Source organism: Strix aluco, chromosome 2 (assembly GCF_031877795.1).
Source record: "Strix aluco isolate bStrAlu1 chromosome 2, bStrAlu1.hap1, whole genome shotgun sequence".
Lineage (NCBI taxonomy): Eukaryota > Metazoa > Chordata > Aves > Strigiformes > Strigidae > Strix > Strix aluco.
The window spans coordinates 19,711,743-19,727,924 of NC_133932.1; the positions used below are offsets into that span (position 1 = coordinate 19,711,743).

Below are 16,182 nucleotides of genomic sequence, written 5' to 3' on the forward strand. Positions count from 1 at the left end.
CCATTGATGTGCCCAAACAATGGCATGGAGGAGCTTCTTCCTTCTGCAAGAGAAGGAGGATTTGGCCTCTGCTTCTTCTTGCAGAGTCCCATGTTTGTTTATTATTTGTATCCATGAGTAAAAAATATATAAATACAAAGAAATAAAACCCAGGATAGATGTGTTTCTTATGAACAGGATTATCGTTCATAATTTGAGGTGGCTAACTTTTAGGCACTTAGTCTGGGCTGTCTCTTCAGATGGAAGCCTGTATACACTTGAAGTGGAGCACCGTGTGGGGGGCTCGTCTCTCTTCCCTTTCTGCCCTGAGCCCGGGCAGCTGTCTTGGCTTCAGCATCTTGTTTTCAGACAGTGGCAGCGAGGCAAGATCTGTCATGCCCAGCCTCTCCCTGCGTTCGACCTCCGTAAAGAAAATCTGGTGGGCGCCTGGTGTGTGGCGTGGTGGTGGTAGCACCCACTGCTGTGCAAGTCTGTCCCCCAGAGGGCTCTGGAAACACAAACCTGCAGCAAGAGGTTTTTGGAAGGTGAGGGGTAGACGTGAGGTGAATTGCATGCAGCAACCGTGAGTCCCTCAGATTACTCTGGTGCAGGACGGTGGTGTCTGAGAAATGCTGACTGCTTTGCCCCAAGGTGTAGCTGTGGCAGCTCTCGGTTGTTGGGAGAAGGCACTACAGTTTCTGCCTTTAAACACCCTTGTATGCAACTGTGGTTGCATCAATAAATCTCTTGTGCTGGGATTGGTTTTCATGGGCTTCATTGAGAAACTCAGTTTTAGGGAAGATAAAACTCTTCGTTTATAACTGTGTTACTGAATTTTGGTAACCCCTAAAAGTAAAATTCTTAAATGAATCACTTAATGAGGGCCATGGGAGAGAGAAAATTTTATGGTGGACAGATGTGATCTGAATTTACAAGTAGTTCAGCTTTTACGGTCTGTATTTCTTAAACTATTACCAGGAATTGTAGTCTAACTCAATCCAGATGCACATGAAAAATGTTGGAGGGGTAAAATCCTGTTTAAAAAATAATGCATTGGCATGTCTCAAGGGTCCGGGTTGTGTTCCAGTGATTCGCTTCAGCAGATCCCTGTTGGGACTGGCTGCACTGAGCCAACAGTGGGGGCCAACCCTGCAGCCCGGGCCCCGGGCAGCCTCAGGGTGCAGCATCCACCGATCGGGCCATGTTTTGGAGCGGAGCCACGTGTCTGGACGTGGCTTTTGGGACTCCCTGGCTGCCTCCGAGCCTGAGGCAGGGGAGCGGCTGGCAGCATGTGCAGGCAGCCGGTGGGCAGGCGGCTGGAGATAAACCCATGGCCACATGCAGGAAGCTGGTGCTGGGCCTGAGATGGGGGATTGAAACCGCTCCCCGAAACCACAGCGCGCAGGGCCGGCTGCCACGCAGCGCTCCCGAGGCGGGCGCCCGCAGCACGGCCTCCCTCGCCAGCCCCCAGGCTTCCTCTCCTTCGCCTACCGGCCTTGCTGTCGGTCTGTTGGTAGAGGGTTTTTTTTCACTCGCTTGTCTCTAGCAGTTGGTGTGAATGGCTTTTTTTTATTTCCTTTTTTTCTTTTTCTCCCCCCTCCCCCCCTTCCTTTAAAAAGTAAAAGCCTGCAGGGGGTTGTTGTGGGGGCACGGGCAGTGCCGCTGGGGAGCGTGAATGTGGAGCAGGACAAGGGATGTGTGACAGCCTGGGGTCCAGGTGACCTGCAGCGGCCTGAGAGAGTGCCCGGTGTAGAGGAAGGCAGGGCTGCATCGCTGGGTGGGAGGAGAGAAGAAGAGGGGGAACAAAAGTCCAGGCCTTGGAAGGAGGAGGTGCTGGGAAGAAACTTTTCAGCAGCAGAAGCGCAGCTTGGGAGAGTCTCAAATGTGGTGGCAGGCACACCTGGGGTTTGGGATTGAGAAGGGCTGGCAACCTTGTCACAAAATGCAGCAGTGCTCCCCTTACTGACTCCGTCTCCTTTCCTGCTGCCTCATCTGCTGTGGCTTTGCCAGTCCTTACTCAGCCTGTGTCAGCTCCTTGTACAAAGCTTTCCACAGCTTCTCCTGTACAAGCTCCTAAAAGACCCAGTAATCACCTAATGCTGTAAGTTGCATAGTTTGTTTCTGGTTTTCCTTAACATCCCGGTGGTCTACGAGTAAACATCATCCCCGCTGTGCAGTGGGAGATCTAACTCTGCAGCTACTTACATAGGAGCAAGTGTAAGTGCAAACTTACTAATTGTTATTCCTTCAGAGCTTGCTTCCCTCCTGAGCAAGAGCACCGCTTTGACCTCATCCTTAAGCCCTTGTGTATTTGTGTACCTGGATGTCAACTTGTGACTCAACTCCATTTTGATGCCTGGAGAGAGAGAGATGCCGTTTGTCTGAGCCACGTTTAAGCAGTAAGCTTGACATCATTTAAAATGCAATGTAACTGTATTCCCCGCTGGCCTGTGGCTTGACATTAGCCATGACACATGGCTGCACTGAGGCATCTTGCCTTAAAACCCTTCCATATTTTACTGGACTGCTGAAATTCGGACTGGTAAAACACAGGTACATGAATATTGAAAAGATGCTGTGCAGCTCATAGCAGGCGATGGGTAATCTGTAAGGTTAACAGAGTGGGAATTAGGGAAATGTTTATTATTTGTGCTTTGCTCTGCTGAGGCAGCTGAGCGTGACTGCTCCCTCAAGCCTGGCAGGCTTGGCTCTGCCCTGTTCCCATCACCAGCCCATCCACTGCAGGGGTACGACCTTGGCCTCAGCCCCCCAGACGACAGCTCAGGGCTGATGAGGGGCAGAAACTACATGCTGGTGGTGCCTAAGGGACTGGCTTTGTGTTTGTGTGTGTTGTGCAAATATTGAAGAGGCAGTAAGCCCTCCTCTAGCGATTGAAAAACCTATACTGATCCTGTTCACATGAATGGATGCTCACTCTTAACTGCTGCTTGTTCATTATGCTTCGTATCTCTTTGACCTTTGTTTCAGTAGGCTTTGTATCTTTTGTCTCTTTCTCACTTTTTAATCTGAAAAGCTGTTGCAAAGGTTATTATTTAGAAAGTGGTTTGTACCCCTTTGTTTTGATTTTTTTTTTTTTTTAAAAAAACAAAAACCAAAACAGAAATAAAACATAGTAAGGAAGGAAAAGACATGAACTAACTAATTTTCTTGGTTTGTTTCTAAACGTTGGACTTTATCATTGTCTCAATACTTGTTTTTCCAGCAACCATCACAGCCAGACTATGCCTAGCAGGATTCCCCTCCTTGGGCAACTTTAATCCATTACCTGGGGTGCCAGAAGCCAGGCTGCCCCAGATCAGCACTGTGTAGGTTGACCATGGCGGACACAGAGCTACAGCCAAGGCTCCTGCACTCTTGACTTCTCCTCCATAGTCCTCTATGTCTCCTGCTCAAGCTCCTCCTGGTCTGGGGAGTTTATTAGCGCTGGAGAAATACTGGACTTGAGATGACAGTGTGAACATGCCCTGGGAAGAGGAGAGTCAGGGCCAGGATCCCCAAAGCCTTCTTCAGCAGCATCTCGGATACCCCCAGGCTTCCTCGCTCTGGCTGGCTCTTGCTGGGCTGCTCACCTTCCTTACATTATATTTCTGACCTGGGCCCAGCGCTGGAAAACCCTGCACTGCTTCTGGACAGATCCAGCTCGAGTCCAGGGCATGCTGGGGCAGACTGCTGCACTTGCACAAAAGGAGCTGAATTACTGCTGCATCGTTGGGCTATGCTGCATCAGCATGGCCCAATGGGCCACGGAGAGACCTCAGCACACGGAATGGTCCCAGTGTCAGCACTGGAGTAACTCAGCACCTTGAAGCACTGCGCCGAGTGGTTCCACTACCCCCCATCACATGTGGTTAATAAGAATTGCCATACTTTGTTCACCTTAGGAAGGAGGTGAATCATACCAATTATTTGCAATTTATCTTCATCGAAGGGCTTCACAGGCTCTTGATCATTCTTGACTTTCTCTTTTGAACTCCCTTCAATTCTTTGTACAAAGGACATCGCAGATTAATTTTTTTAAGTGGTTTTTTTGTTTGTTTGGGTTTTGTTGGTTTTTTTTTTTTTTGAATAACTGCAATACAGCTTTTCTTTTGGGGAAGACCTGGAGCTGCATACTGGATCTATAGTTACTTAGTCCTTTTGACCTGAACGGTTTTGATTGTTTCTTTTAAGCTACATTTTCAAACTTACTACATGTTTACAAACTGATACAGGGGCAGTTTCATCAGTTTTACCTGCTGAAAACCAACAATATCACTGTGCCCTGCTTGATGCAGTCATAGTATAAACATATGCAATGAATATCAACAACATCTGAGTAACAATTTTATTGAGCTCTCAATTAGGGTAGAAGTAGATTTTTCTCCCTCAGAAAAGTTTTAACACTTCTTTTAAAAACAAATTAAAAAAAATTTCTGGGGGTGATCCATCTGACAAGAGGCAGCCAGTTGAGGTTCCTGTGAAGGGAATTCAGGTTTAAAACCTTCCTCTCAAACCAAAAGCACATCAGGGTATCTCATGGATATGTCCTGACATCTGGGGCTAAAAGTCTGTCTCTCCTGCCCATTGTTCCCTTCTCACGATTAATGGTCTTCAGCATCTCCAAACTGGGAGCCCAAGAGAACCATCACAGAGAAGATACTGTAGCTTTATGGTTACAATATATAACCCGGGATACGGGAGATAAATTTTCAAATTCCTCTTCTGAATAAAGGGTAGTGTCAATCTTTCTTTACATTTAACACAAAACTTTGTCCCGAGAAGCTAAAATTTTGTCCAAATGGATGTATTTTTCTCTCACACACACACAAGTTTTAGTTGATGAAGGAATCCCTAACCAGGCCTAGTAATGAATCCCTGCAGGAGATGCTGCTGGGTTTTCCCAGAAAATAAATGCTGTGTGTGAGGCTTTCTTGCAGCAACTGCAGTGTTAGTGATCCTTGGTCATCTCCATGCAGAGCCTGCGCTTGCTCCTTGACCTGTGCCACAGGGATCAAGAGCCTGTGCTCTGCGGGTGGGAAACTCTGGGTAAAATGTCCTGTATTGGTTGAGGGAGGTTGCAAACATCTCCATCCCTGGAGAGACTCTAACTCAGCTGGCTGAGGTCCTGGACAGCCTCGTCTAACTGACCCTGTTTAGAGAGAGGGTTGGACCTGCAGTGGTCCCTTCTGACCTAAGTAATCCCATGATTCTTATTCAGATTTCCATCTCCTTTGCAAATGGACAGACTTGCCCTCATACTGGCTATATTTTCAAGCAGCACTGCCACATTTATGCTGTCGAGCACCCAGTGACACAAATGGCCTTGTTTGTTGATGTATCTGATGTTTCTGTACAGATGCTGTACCAGTTCTTGGACTGACAGACCCAAGACTCTGCTACTTACTGGATGGCTTCCTCTTCATTTACGCCGTCGTCATGACAGCCCTTTATGTGAAAGCAAAGGTCAGTCTATCCAAACACTGATGCATTTGGCTTTGGTGGTGTAATGAAGCTGGGCTTAGCTGGAAGGTGGGGGTGGAGAGGAAGCATGCCTCTTCGAATAAGACTTTTTTTTTTTTTTACTTTCCTCCTTTTCTGGCGCCAGTCTGAGCAACCTGCGGGAGTTCTTTCTGAGGGCTCATGTATGGAGGGGAAGAGTGTATATGAGAGTGTTTTGACGCTACATTTACGGATGCTGTCAGAGATTCTGGGTATTGTAGCTGGGAAATGCCTGATCAACAGTGATGTGGTTTCTTCTTCTGCTTTGTCATTGGAAACAGAGGAAGGGATATACAGAAAATTGAGGATAAATGCCAAGCTTGTGAAGGATATTTTAAAAGTTCTCAAGAAGTCAGACATCTTTGCTAGAATGGGTGCAATGATGCAAATGATATAACCCCAACAACCACAGGAGAGTCAGGGGGTTGGGACAGACACAACTTACTTGATGGGCTGTTGTTACCATCCAGCAGCTGTTCAGCACCTAGGGAGACACACGCTGGCTTTGGTGCACTTGCACGGAAGCAGATAACACGGTGTGATGGGGGCACGTACATTTCCAGACACGCAGGTGCTCTGAGAGCTCCGCTAATCACAGGAGTGGAGCGCTCTGCTTCTCCCTGGCACAGGGCGCTGCAGTGCAGTGGTGCTTTCAGCCAAGCCTAAGCAGGCCAAAAGGTTTTGTGGCCGCTGCCTACACATCTGGCTCAGCCTCCCCGCAGAAGCAACAGCTTGCTGCGCTTGGGATCTCAGCTTGCTCCTCGCCGGGTCGTGGCTGAGATCACCAGCAGGAGCCCTGACGGGGTGGTGATGTGCTGCTGCTGGTGCCCCACTGGCTCTGCGGTGGGATGGTTTCTCAGGGCTGCAAAGCCAGTGCTGAACCCGGAGGGAGGGATGTCTGGAGAAAATGAGCAGACCCTGGTAATGGCGGAGGAGAAACCTTTTCTGTTGCCAGTGTAAATCCTGACTGCAGATGACAGCGCTGCTCTGGGACTGGAAGTCTTTGAGACTACTCAAGGGATGAGCTGCCAGGACACACAGCGCGGGCCCTGTCCCTGCCCACAGGAGCTGGGCACCTCGCCCGGTGCCATGCAGGCATGCTGCAGCTGAGGAGGGCTCAGCAAAGCATCCAAGGAGGAGTGTCAGCCTGGCACCAGGACCTGCCGCAGCGCGCTCGCCAGCCGCTCTGCCTCCCCCACCCAGAGTGTGTCTTCAGCGTGCTGTGGCCGGGGCAGGAACTTGTGTGGTTTCTCCCACTGGGGCTCCCGGCAGGGGCAGAGCTGGAGCTGGAAATGGCTCCTGGTCCGAGAAAGTGGCCCTCGCCCTCAGCTCTGGGAGCGCTCGCTGTCCTCCTGGTGTGCCTCGCTGGCTGCTGGTGACAGGCCGAGCGCTGAGCTGCAGCAAGTAACCTGCTGAATGAGGGAAGGCGGCAGAAGGAAGGGGAAAGCCATGCCTGTGGTTATGCCAAATCTCACAGCAGCAGAGGCGCTGCAGCTAAAACACCGCCATAAAGCACCAAGAAGCTGGCAGGGCATTTTCCGAGGGGCCTCTGTCTTATCCCAAACCTAGGGCTTCTTTATAAATCTTCCAAACTGTGTCATATCTCTCCCCTCACCTCCTGGCCAAAGGAATTGCATGTGGAGGCTTTTGCTAAGGGCACAGCCTTGTCTCTGTTGTGAGCTTTTTATTTGTGCACCACACAGACAATGCATGTGAACATTAGTGCTTCGCTGCAAGAACCATGGGTTAGATGCTTGGTAAATTACTGACCCCACCAAAGGTTCAATGGCGATAATGGCACTTTCATGGAGAAACTTGTAATTACTACAAATATGATTTTAAAAAAAGAAAAGTCAAGTTTATCCTATGCCTAAAAACAAACCCATCTAGAAAGTTGTTTTTAATAAAGATTTTTAACGTATGATAATAACTCAAGAAGGTTAAAGCAATACAGAATGTAGTTTGACACTGTTTTTTGAAAGGACGAGAACACTGCTCTCTCTGACCCAAACCTGCCCTTTTTTCCTGAAAGTTTGGCTCAGCAATTAACTGCTCATAAATATTTTACTGTCTCTCTGCTCATGGTATGGTCTCTCTTCCAGCTTAGCCAGGCCTCTGAACCACAGCTGCAACCAGGCCAGGATGATGTGTATAACGTAAGTAACTACTGGTTTTTTGTTTGTTTTCAAATCTGCTACCCAGACAGGCCTTTTGGGGCACTTACAGACACTGAATTACCTGTGGATCAGAAAAACTTTGGATGGCCCAGCTCATGAAAGCGCTATGCCCACGTGTGCAGCACAGCACTTGTATGGAGGAAAGGGCAGTGTCTGTTGGCATTTGTCTGGCTGGATGCTAAATAGGTATATGGGCGGTAGGTTCCTGATTTGATCCACCGAGCTGAAGGTATACCAGGAGCCCAGGCTGTTTCAGAGGCAGTGCTCAGTGTGCTGCACCACGTAACACACCTGCGACAGCTGTGTGTGTGTGTGTGTGTGTGCGCGCGCACGCAGCCACCGGACTGTTAGAGATGATGTGTGGAGCCCAGTTCCTCGCCCGGCCCTCGGCAGCTGGTTGCTGCTCTCGCTGATCGCTGTTCCTTGGGTGGCTCGCAGGCACGACACCATCCCTGTTGCCGATGTTATTTGATGTGGGCTGGAGAAAGGGCACATGCCCAGGAATGCTGTGTTGCCGCCTTTGGGTGACTGTAGCTCTTGTATCATCATGTGTGTGGAGCCCGAGTCCTCACAGCCCGGCTGTCTCCAGCCTGTAGCCTTCCTGTTGCCCTGCAGCGAGACCTGTGTCGTCCTTCTGCTGTGCCCTGAGCACAGCCAGCGTTAGATGGCTCTTTAAGCAGTGAAAGAGAACGGAGATAAGATCCTGTCTGGCCTTCCTAGCTAAATTGCTCACTCATGGCAACATTAACCTCTAGCTATTTTTGCTATGTCTGGTTGTCTTTTAATATTTTTTTCTCTCACACTTTTGACCAGAGCCACATCCTGTGATGAGTTCTGCTGTTTAACTGTGTCATGTACGAACACTAATGCCTTTTGATCAGTTTAAGAAGTGTTGCCTGTCACCTTTCAGGTAGCATTCTGTCAGCTGTGTTATTCTGACCTGAAATCTCTCCTTTGTCCTCTTCCAAGGTAACCTTTCCCAGCTAAGAAATGTGTTGGGCATAAAATTTCTGCAGCTTTTTGATGTAAATTTAGACAAGCAGCTCTGCAAGAAAAATCAAGCTCGTGGATCTTCACCCACTAGGAAAGAAAACATGCAAGTCCGAGTCCCTCCCCCTCATGCTCTCTCATTTTCAGCTCATTTCTACTTAAGAAAGGTTCTTGATGCTATGGCTTGCAGTTTTGTGCTGCACAGACCACTCTGTCATTTCTGTGACTTTATTCATAGACATTTTTGTTGACAGTTGCATTAAGGGGTAAAGATAATTTCTAGCTCAGTTATAGTACTCATGAAGTTGGACACCAAGCTGGGTTCCCTTTCTTTCCCTGCGTTAAGATCTATTTTCTCATGATCCTAATCTCCATCACTGCTTCTTGCTTTCTTGTTTCAGAAACTGTCACGTGGACACAGAGATGAATATGATGTTCTGGGGGCAAAGCGAGGTGGAGACCCCGAGCTGGGCGGGAGACACCAGGTAACTTCTTTCCACACATGAAACTTCTTTCTTTTAATCTGGTTCCTTCCTTCTCATGTCTAACCGCTGTTCAGACATGCAGGCAGTCATCATGCGTTTGCTACACATAAGTGCTTTCCTGGAGAGGGAACGGCAAAATCTGTGTAGTAATTCAGGCGGCTGGTAGCGTGGCGGGGACAAGAGTGTAAATCTTCCCCCCTCCCCTTTGATCTTTGCCCCTCGCAGAACCCCCCGTCGCTTTGCTGAGAGCTTGCAGCCACCCAGAATAGGAAGTGACACCCAGCCTCGGGGCGGATGTGGAGAGGGCAAGGCAGGAGTGGGTGTTTCATGAGAGCTCGTGCACGTGATGCCGCCAAACAAGTGCCAACAAAGTAAAGCAGCAGCCAAAACAACTGTTTCTGCTGCAGAGCCCAACAGTTTCAAAGGAAAAGGGAGGGGAAACCTGCATCAGCATGCAGGGCTTGCCTGCAGGTGACAGCTGTAGGGATTAAACAGAGAAGAGCTAAGTTTTATCAAATTTTCCAGAGAACAAGTTGTCTTAACAGAGCCTTGTGGGTGGAGGCAAGATGGGCCGTAATGGTCATGGCCTGTCCATAGGGCTGTAGCTGTGCCAGAGCAAATGCCCAGGCACATATAAGGTGATGGGGGAGGCTGGGAGTGCAACACGTGGGCAACTTTCTTCTTTTGTTTTACAGCAGAGAAGAAAGAACCCTCAGGACACTGTCTACACTGTGAGTAGAGAGAGCTGGAGGGAGAAGAAAGCTGCTTTCAAAGACTTGACTTCCTTTCTACCCCCCTTTTTTTGCTGGAAAATTTCTGCTCCCTTCTCTATGATGGGAGAAAAACATTGACTGCCTGGGCAGATGGGAAAAAGATTTTGGATCAAGATACCTGCTGATCCCTTTACATTAGCTGTTAGTGACTAACCAACCTGCATCCCATGCGACTGATGTGGCAGTTTTCATGTGCTTGTTCTCCAGCCTCTCTGACTGCTCCCTGACAAAGGCCAAATGCCAGTGCATCTAAGAGTGGCTGCTTAGGAGCCTCTTGATTAAATTGATTGACCTTGGCTAAATACAGCGGCCTGTGCTCCAAAGGACACATACATGAATTATAATGCTCACGTCTTAACTTGAGTCTTTCTGGGTGTTCGGTGCTTGCTGAGAAATGAGCTTGTTTCCAAGACTGGCTGTCAGTGTTATTGAATCAGATGCTCTGGTCATTTGGGAACTGCTTCCCTGGATGGAGGAAGGAAGAGCTCCTCTTTCTTAACCTTCACCCTGCAGTGTTATGCCTTCCCTTTTCTCTGGGCCTGAGCTGCACGTTTGGGTTTGTCTCCTGAACAAATGCTGCTTACAAGCTTTTCTTTGGAGAGCTTTGATTGCAGTCCCTGGTGCCAGTCTAGATAAATGACTTGGTTGATGGCAGAGCTATATTAATTTAAATGTTCGGAGACAATGTGATATTGATATGCTAAGCAGATTTGGTCATGTATAGATCAACTTAAATGCAGGTTGGTCAAGTCCCACCGCTGTCCCTTCTTCTCGGACTATTTTGAAGTTTTGAAGGCAAAGCAGCCCCAGAAGCACAGGCTGGAGTGCCATCACCCAGGGGCTGGCTTGGCTTTTCTAGCAAGACACTGACTCTTTCCCCCTCTCTGCTTGCAGTCACTGCAGAAGGACAAGATGGGTGAGGCGTACAGTGAAATCGGCATGAAGGGAGAGGTGAGTCCTACTTTCCTTCCTGGTGAAAGCCCGGGATGAAACATTCGTCGTGGCCACTCCCTTACAGAGCTGTAGCCCCGGCTGCACGTAGCTGCCTTGCACAGTTTGGTCCCTGTGTTGCACAGCACCCACAGGCACAGCTGAGAGCAGTCACCTACTTCCTGTAGTAACCAGTGTGTTTGGTGCAGCAGTAAATCCGATGTGTAGCTACAGCGTTCTAGTAGCCCTAGAACAAGGTGGAAGTTGGGCAGTAGGCTTTGGCCCATCGGTGTAAGAACACAGCCCCTACCCCAGCAGTGCCCCTGGATGCATCGAGTAATGTTACGGGAAAAGATTTCAACTTAAAATTCTGACAGCTGCCCCAGCTGAGGAGGCAGAGGGTATGAGATGGGTGAGGAATAGTTGAAGGAAACGTCTGGTTTCAAGCACTGCGACATCTGTGGCCCAGCAACTCCCAGTAGTTGAGCACGTTCCTCCAGAGCCATTCCGAGCTGGAGGGTCACAGTTTCCCCGCTGCGGGCTGCCGAGGCTGGCCTGCTTTATAGGCACAGGTGAGCATTTGCAAGCTCCTCCTTGTGCCTGTCTTCAGACCGGTATGGGGGAAACATTCTCCTCCTTCCTCCACATCCACTCTCAGACATTTAAGAAGGAATACATGCGTTATGTCTCAAGCTAGCAGCAAATGGAGTTTTAGCTCTGTGCACAAACTGCTGGGGGAAGGAAGCTTGTGTTGAGAACAAACCATCTGGGGACACTGTTTAAGGCAAAACAAAAAATTCTATTTTATGTCAAAGTGTCTTATATATAACCTTTCACTTCCCTCTGAAATGTGAAAAACAGGGCATTTCAAAACAAAGTTTAGTGTTGAGAAATGCTGAAGCAACGCTGATGTTTAATCCCCTCCCCTTTTTTATTCTAATGTCCCTCTGCCACAGTCAAGCTCAGTTTACGATCTGTGGGTTTAGAAAGTCACGCCTTGTTTCTATGAATGCTTCTATTACTGGGGGAAGGTGGGAACACCAAAACCCTTGTCTCCTTCTAGATATATGATCATTTAACAGGCTGCTGCAGTTTTAATCGTGGCAGGCACTACTCCTTGCCCCTGTTCGTGTCGGTCAGGGCCCTGCTGCAGTGGGGCAGTTATGACAAGCCCTGGGCTTGACGCGAGGCTCCATCCAGGAGGCTCTGAGCTCTGCTGGCCCCAGTTCTCACCTGGAAATCGCACTCTTGTGTGTGATTTGGCTGCCCTGGAAATGCAACAGCAAGCGGCTTCAAGGGGAAGATTTTTCTTTGTACCTGGCTGGTCCGAGTGACCTTGTTTGTGTGCCCTACTTGCACCATGACATCTGAATTCTGCACGACTTTGTCCTCAGCCAGCCTTATCTGCAGTTCCTTTGAGCGTCTAGAACACTTACAGAATGTGTGCTGCAGAATTTTCTTACTTATCCATGGCTCCTACTTATCCTCCAATAGCAGACAGAGGCCCTCGGACACCAGGTGACACGCAGCAACTCAAAAATACAGCCCTGTTTCTTCCAAGTGTGGCTTCAGCTCATAAAACAATCGGTGCCTATAGGAACACTGCCAAATCTCTATACATACAGCAAATCAAAGAAATAGCAGCATTATACCAGTATGACAGGAGAATATGTCAGCAAGCCACGATAATTTCCTTTTATTTCCAGTCCTCGCTCTCTTCTCCTTCGCAGCCCTTGCAGCATGTCTGGGCAGCTCCAGACTTTGGGAGGTGCTTTCCTTCCTGTGCCACGGGTGTCCAGGCCGAGCACAGCTGCTGCCCCTCACTACAGGATGGGGGAAGTCAGGGGTTTCTTTCCTTTTGCATAATCGGGAAAGCACTCACTGATTGATGCTTGTTTTTCTTCCCCAAACCAGCAGAGGCGGCGAGGCAAAGGGAATGAAGGTGTCTACCAGGTAGGCAACACATCCAGCAGCTGCTCCCCTCATCTGTCTTCACAGCTTAATTGTAGCCTGCAGTTACATATCTAAGCACACTGTTAGCGACGCGTGATGAAGCAGAGCTTTCCAAGCACCTTCCTGAGGGGAGTTACCCCACGGCTGGCACGTTGATAAAGTGGCTGCACGTTCTAAATATAACTGGCAAGAACGCCTGTTTAGCTGCTCTGGTAGGAACCATTTCCCTGGTCCCACATCTTGGAGAACCACCTTTGGCTGTGGCAGACGCATAGAGTTCTGTCTCCAAATTGTTCACTGCTGAAATGGAAACCCTCAGGATGCTGAACTGCTGTTGTAACTGCAAGGAGCAGTGGTTCAGCCCCTCTCACTACGGCGTACAGAGCACACACGGGTCAGCACCTCCCATCCTGTGGTGCACGGGGAGGGTTTCGGTGTTGCGCACACCTACCGGAGGGCAAGGGGTCCATCGATAAGGCTGTGTTTGGGCCGCAGTGCGTAACTGTTCCAAAATGCATTTTACTTTCTGTAGAAGCCCGTACACTGCCGCTGACGTCTCAAAATGACAAAAATAAAATATATATTTAAAAGCTTTTCTGATGCAGCACATGCCAGGGGGTTTTCCTGTAACGTGGCATAGTTGTAGCCTCATGGCACCTTTCTTCAAAACCTGCTCTACTGAGATAGTGCTTATCATCAGCTACCTGTGACTATCTTATCAATGTACTCTGTATACCACTAAATATTCATAGCAGAGGAGTGAAGAGTAGCTACAAGTTCTACAAGCAGGCACCAGGTGTCTTACTAAAATCCTCACTCTTGGGAGCCCTGGTTACCTCTGCCCTGGCAGTCTCCTTCCTGGGGTTCACAGCCACCTGAAGCCGCGCTGCCAACTTACCCAGAGTTGCATCTGACTGACTGCTCTTCCAAATTAAAGAGCAGTCCAGAGAACAAAGTTCATGATTTGATGTCTATTCATTCCGTTAGCAGGCAAAGCTCACCCTAGCATCAATTTGCTCTTAATAGTCAATAATACGCAAATAAAAGGTACTCTAAAGACCGGTGAGGATGAGTTGCTATAGTCATATGTTCATAATGGTTATTCAGGCATAGGAATCATTCACGAGTAAAACCTCAGTAGGAAAAAAAAAAATTTAGAATTATGCTACAGAGCCCCTGCCACCCTCTTTCAGTCCAGTCAGCAAGGGAGAATGAAGCACTCACACCTCACCTGTTGTTCTCTTTTCTAGGGACTCAGCACAGCGACCAAGGACACTTACGATGCTCTCCAAATGCAGCCCTTGCCTCCCCGCTAAGCAGGAGTCAGCGAGGGGGTGGGCAAGAGAGAGAGATGCCCACCTGTGCTGGGGAGGAGAGGAAGGAAAGCCTTGGTCATCCAAAACAAGCACTGTGTGTTTTCTCAGTGCAGCGATCTACTTTGGTCGGTGCACAGAGGCAGTATGTCTGGGCTCAGTCAGTCCCTTCTCCCTTCCCTCCTGAATCATGTAACTGCAAGCTTTAGCTATTAAAATGTACATATCTGTAAAGTTGTTTCCAATAATAGTGGTTATTAGGCTGATTTTTGTAAGATTTGTGTTGTGGGGCAAGACCACACCTACTAACACAGCTGTTTCTGTAGCTCTTACTTGCCTTCCAGGGGTGTCAAGACATGCAATTACGGTTTCATTGCATTTAAAGAACTTGTAAAGATAGGGCTGTAGTTCTTTCCTGTAGTATTTATCCTAAGACTATTGACACAGGCCAGATGATAAACTTTTTGCTTTAAATTTACCTTTTCAGTGGAAGACAACTTTTTTCTTTGTAAGAAGTGATGTGATGTTACAGTAGTGAAGGACAGAGGCTGAATGCCAGCTTTTCAATATGAAGAAAATGAGCACTAAGCTCCAAAAAAAGATCAAGCAATGGCCTTGCCCCTCATCCAGCACCTGGAGCTAAACAAGAGCAGGTAACTCGTGTAAGAGACTTCTCAGAAGGCAGAAGATGCCCCTGTAACAATGAAAATAAGGAGAATGAACTCTGATAAAGAGAGTAATACTGGAAAAGCCAGGAAAACTCACCCTGGAGAATCCCGTTTGGCTGAAACATCTGCCCCCTCACATTGGCAACAGCTACACCTCTGGCTGCAGAACAGGCTCCCCTTGCCAGAGTTGGTATGGCAATTCTCATGGCAGAAACAGACCAAAACTATCACTTCCTGGGCAGCAGAAACTGTACAAAAGCCAATGTAAATGCAGTTTCCAAAGCAGTCTATCATCAGGTTACCTTTAAAAGATGATGCAGGTATCATTCCAAAGAGAGAGTGGTTCAATAATGTAACGCATTTTTGATGAATTAATAAAGTTAGTGTCAAAGATGTGTGTGTGTGTGTGTGGAGCAAACAGCTGTGGGAACTGGACAAATTCACCCCCAGCAGCGTCATCTCCTGGACAAGCTGGGGAGGGCAGTATTCCCACAGGAGCTTCTAAACATACCCTAGGAGGTGGGATGGGGTGTTGGAAAAATGCTGTGAGCCCAAGTATAAAAGGGACACTCACCTCCTGCCGCATCCTCAGTTTTGCCAGTGACTTAGAAGACTGTGGAATGAAGCCTGTAAGCAACTCAGCACGGACAAAACCAAGCCAGCACAACAAAGGGCATTGGAACTCGGGTCAGGAGCTGACCAGTCCCTTCTGCCAGTCCTGACAGAGGGAGCAGAGCTAAAGCAAGGCTGTGGGAACGAGCTGCCACTGCCAGCACTGCCCAGGTGAGGTTCTTTTCTAGGGACTGGGTTAGCAGCAGAAAAACCTGCTGAAATTGCTGCTATGTAAATTGCAAGGCTGTGCCTAACTTCTTCAGCAGTAAAACTCTATCTGCAGTAGGTGCTTGTAGCTTCTGATGAATATTTCAAAGACATTAAATTCATGCAAAAAAAAAAAGTAAAAACTGAGACATCCCGCGCATGGCAACGAATGTTTCTTGCAATGAACTTCCTAGCTCCCTTACTATTGTTCTGCAATGACAAGAAAAATCTGAGGGAATTGGGTGATACCTCAAACAGCTGAGCTGAAAACTGCAGTAAAGCAGCTACTGCAAAGCCACTGTTCTTGGTCCAAGAACAAAGAGTATTCAAAATAGCTTTCTCTTCTTAAATGATAACCATATTTGCAAGATATGAAGTTAAAAGTTTCAGCAGTCATAAAATACCAACCACTAAACACGGGAAGAAATTCTTAGAGAAAAAAACACAACACCTTTATGCTCTTTATATATAAACAGATCATCATTTCAAAAAGCATCCAACGCTTGTTTCGGGGACACTCACCGTGGGTGTGAGCTGAGTCTTCCCTTTGCCTTCAGCAGGCAACTGAAGCTGTTCTCTTCTTTTAGGAGAGGAGT

General features: G+C 48.1%; 1 protein-coding gene across 4 annotated transcripts in view; it reads left to right on the forward strand.

Annotated features, from left to right (window-relative positions):
* Positions 1-15,160, forward strand: part of CD247 (CD247 molecule) — a 56,900-nt gene extending 41,740 nt beyond the window's left edge. Inside the window, exons 1-9 of one of the 4 annotated variants that reach the window (XM_074812635.1) lie at positions 2,290-2,378; positions 3,203-3,888; positions 5,336-5,442; positions 7,581-7,634; positions 9,047-9,130; positions 9,826-9,861; positions 10,798-10,854; positions 12,748-12,786; positions 14,037-15,160. In XM_074812635.1, coding sequence (XP_074668736.1) covers positions 5,416-5,442; positions 7,581-7,634; positions 9,047-9,130; positions 9,826-9,861; positions 10,798-10,854; positions 12,748-12,786; positions 14,037-14,102 — 363 coding nt within the window. In that variant the 5' untranslated portion in view covers positions 2,290-2,378; positions 3,203-3,888; positions 5,336-5,415 and the 3' untranslated portion in view covers positions 14,103-15,160. Of the gene's footprint in view, positions 1-2,289; positions 2,379-3,189; positions 3,889-5,335; positions 5,443-7,580; positions 7,635-9,046; positions 9,131-9,825; positions 9,862-10,797; positions 10,855-12,747; positions 12,787-14,036 lie in introns of those variants that run through there. The other 3 variants (XM_074812644.1, XM_074812625.1, XM_074812617.1) reach the window with 3 other exon arrangements.
* The last annotated feature ends 1,022 nt before the right edge of the window (positions 15,161-16,182 follow it).